Genomic DNA, 3,660 nt, shown 5'->3' on the forward strand with positions numbered 1-3,660 from the left:
TCTACGATCAAAATCGTGTTCTTAGTAACCATGATTCTATAAATTATGAATACAATGATATCGAGTATCTATGGTTATTTGCATCGGGAAGGAAAGTAAGTGTGTGTTTGGTTTGCGAATTGTGAACAAATCTCATAGTAGAATTTGATATTTTGTCAAAATTCAATTGCATTAGAATACTTCAAATTTCATCTTTTTTGAATTTTTATCATTCCTAAGGGGGTGGAAAAAATTCAATTCCAATTCTTTTTTTTATTAAAAGACCAAACTATTCTTTAACTATTTTTCTTGATGAAGACTATCTCTATGGTTTCGATTTCTTGTGTGTTTTCCACTATATTTTATCCTTTTTTTTTTTATTGAATTACAATTTATATTAATATACACGTGATAGAGAATGGATCATATAACAACATATGGGTAAACATGAGGGACTTAAATGTAATATTTACCATTTATTGTTTCACACCCTATCTAGAATCATCCTATTTTGTAATTGAATCATGGCTTTAGCTTATTGTTTGAATCATTTGCTTTAGATAGTTTTCAATTAATATAAAGGTCTCTTTTCAATTTCATTTACTGTTTTATAAGTTGCTGAGAATTAGTTATCAGTTTCTATCAACATGTCATTTTACATGGTCAGAGGCAAGAAATCACAACCACAGAGACCATCTTCATCAAGAAAAAAAAGTTAGGAACTAAACATGTGGTTTTTCATAAAGCAAAGGGACCATTTACGTAATTTTGTTTAACTTTTAATCTTTTATTATCAAGTTCTATTTCATTTACACTTGTAAATACCAATTATCTAAAATGACAGATGACACTAACATCACCAATAATCAATATAAAAGTTCCAAATAAATGCAAATATACATAAACAAATCTACAACTTTTATGAGGAATCATATATCGACTACAAAGATATTTACATAAATGTGGATGTAGGGAAATTATTATTAATTCAGAATGATATTTTGATAAATACTAATATATGAAGAATAAGAATATAAAGCACAAAAGCAGACCTGAGTAGCATTTGTCTGTGTAAATAGGCTTCAGTAGTAGTATTGCGTCCAGTTGTGGCCTTATAACGTGGATCCACAATATAATCAGATGATGATGAAAAAAAATATCCTTTTTCTTTTTCTTTTTCTTTTTCTTTTTCAGAATCAGAATTACTTCTTCCAAATCTATTTCTTGTAGCATTTGCTTCTGAATTATTACTAATTTCAATTTTCCTCCATAAACCATTTAATCTCTCTAATTCCATTTCTTTTAAATGAATTTCACCCACTAGCCCTTCTGCTTGACCCTATTAAATTAAATATATTTTAATAATAAATGTAAAGAAAAGGAAAAGAATATAAATGGGAATAACTGAATAAGTCATAAGTGCATATACTTGTTTTGAAGCTAATTGTTCCAATAAGCTGTGAAGTTGTTTATCCAACATCTTCTCTCGTTGAGCTGCAAACAATTTATCAAAGATATTGATAGCTTAGGGGCATATTTGGTATTTTGTTGAACAATTGTATGAGTATATGAATGAATAAGACACCTGGAGAAGGCTGCTTTAGTGACTCTTCTTGAACCTTTGACCATTGTCTCTCTAAGTTGTAAACAATCTCTTCCATAGAAGCCTACAAGATACAAAAAAATGTAAAATATTAATGAAAAGATCGAGAATGAAATGTGAAGAGATTCAAATTAGAGATTTGTAACAAACCAGTTCCTTTTTCTTGTTCTCTATGTTCTCCTTCAGGGAAGAAATTGAAGCTGTGGTACGTGCTTCAGCTTCAGCTTTTGATTTAAATGAAGAATCACCAGATTTGTTGTCATCTTGTGCAGATTGTTCAACTTGCAGCTCAGTTGTAAGAGTTGCATCCAGTTCCTGGAAGAAAATATCCAAATGTAAGTAAAACTTAATGGGTTTTTCAGAGTTGAATCCATTGTAAGATTCAAAAGAAGGAGAAGAACACTCGTTTTGCAGCCATTGTAAGATTGGAAAGAAGAAGAAGAAGAAGAAGAAGAAGAAGAAGAAGAAAGCAAGCTCTTACCTCTAGCTTAGCACGAAGCTCATCAGCTTCTCTCAGCTTGTCTTGTATCTTACTTTCACAATCTGATATCGCCTTTTCAAATGCAGCATTTTCTTCCAGCAGTGTAGCTTCTCTCAGTTGTGCCTGTCATAACATGCCATGGTCAAACTTAAGTTGAAGCTTGTCTGATATGCCCAATTCATATGCAGATTTAAATCATGTACACTCAATCGTGAGAAACTCCAAAATATGCAACTGGAAGAAACATATCTGCTACAGAGTTTGTTGTAGATCTAATTCATAAGTTTTGAAAGGGCTATTAACATGTATAACATAAATCGAGTATATGAGCACTTGAGTAGGTTTTAAATCTGTAATCACAAGCTCGCTTAATCGTAGGCGTTAATTCTATCTCAAAATCGATTTACACAGTGAAGCTGACTTAGTTGGATTCAAACTAGGTTTACTCGAACTCTAATTCTAATGAATTCAGTATGAAAAAAGTCAAGAAAAATTAACATATGATCTACAAAATACCTGTTCTTTGGTAGAAGAGTGAGCGTTCAATTGGAGGGCTAGGGCAGCATTGGAGGCGAGGGAATGTGCGTGAAGGTCTGGGAGGCGTTGGGAGATATCCGACGGCGGTATTCTCTGACGGAGGTCTTGTACCGACCGGCTCAACGCCGCTGCTTTTACGTTCAACTCCCTAACGTACTTCTCCTGTTCGGGATTGAATATCAAAGGGATCGAATCGGATTCGTCTTCCTCACTGGTTGCGCCGCCTCCTGCTCTCACTACGTCCGCCGCCCATGCTAGTAGTCCTGCCATATCTGCCGGATCAAATTTCGATCACTGGTGAATTTTCGCTCGTCGGAGGTTGAAGCCTGAAGTGAAGAAAACGGATCTGAAATCGGATTGTGTTTAACATCTGACAACCGGGTTCAACGGGTCAGGCTCCAATCTCCAATTCTCCATTACATAGATAAGATCCTTACTAGCCCAATGGGCCGGTGATTGGACTCCCCAGTGGCCCAATTGTATTTTACTTTTAGTTATTATTCTTTTAAATTCTATTCTATCATATAGTTTGAGTTATTTTCTAAAATAATGTTATTTTCTAAATCTCAACTTGATTTATATGGTTATCCTTATTTCACAATCGTTGTATCTAATTTATGTGGAATTTGTATTTAATTGTGTTTATATGGTTTTAGTGTGTATTTGCTATTTTATTTTTTTAATTTATTTCAATGTAATGTCTTGTGAGACGATTAAAATAATTATATCATTCCAAAAAAGTAAATTCACTTATAAGCAGAAAAACTAATTAAGATAGTTTACTAATAAGTCCATAAGGCATATTTTAACAAGTTTTTTCAATTATATCATTATATGTTCATTTTCATAAGTTTTATAAATGTTTCTTCATGTCATATATTAGCCATCTAGCTTTAAACTATTACTTATAGCTATCTTATCAACTAAAACATAAGCTTAATGCTTGTTTTTGGTATATGAATATTAGTACGAGTCTCTATAAAATTTCACATTAGGTTAAACAATGTACTAGTTATATTACTTTCAATATTAAATTTCAAGATGTTATATTTTTAAGATA

At 32.2% G+C, this 3,660-nt stretch overlaps 1 protein-coding gene across 1 annotated transcript; it reads right to left on the reverse strand.

Annotated features, from left to right (window-relative positions):
* Positions 1–807: 807 nt before the first annotated feature.
* LOC111894563 (uncharacterized) lies at positions 808–2,957 on the reverse strand. The gene is made up of 6 exons (XM_023890635.3): positions 2,580–2,957; positions 2,064–2,186; positions 1,733–1,897; positions 1,565–1,646; positions 1,409–1,473; positions 808–1,318 (listed from the first exon to the last, which is right to left on the reverse strand). Exons 1-6 carry the CDS (start codon positions 2,868–2,870, stop codon positions 968–970), a joined length of 1,077 nt encoding a protein of 358 aa, XP_023746403.1. The 5' UTR covers positions 2,871–2,957; the 3' UTR covers positions 808–967.
* Between the last annotated feature and the right edge of the window lie 703 nt (positions 2,958–3,660).

Source organism: Lactuca sativa, chromosome 4, assembly GCF_002870075.4.
Source record: "Lactuca sativa cultivar Salinas chromosome 4, Lsat_Salinas_v11, whole genome shotgun sequence".
In the NCBI taxonomy this organism is placed as follows: Eukaryota; Viridiplantae; Streptophyta; class Magnoliopsida; order Asterales; family Asteraceae; genus Lactuca; species Lactuca sativa.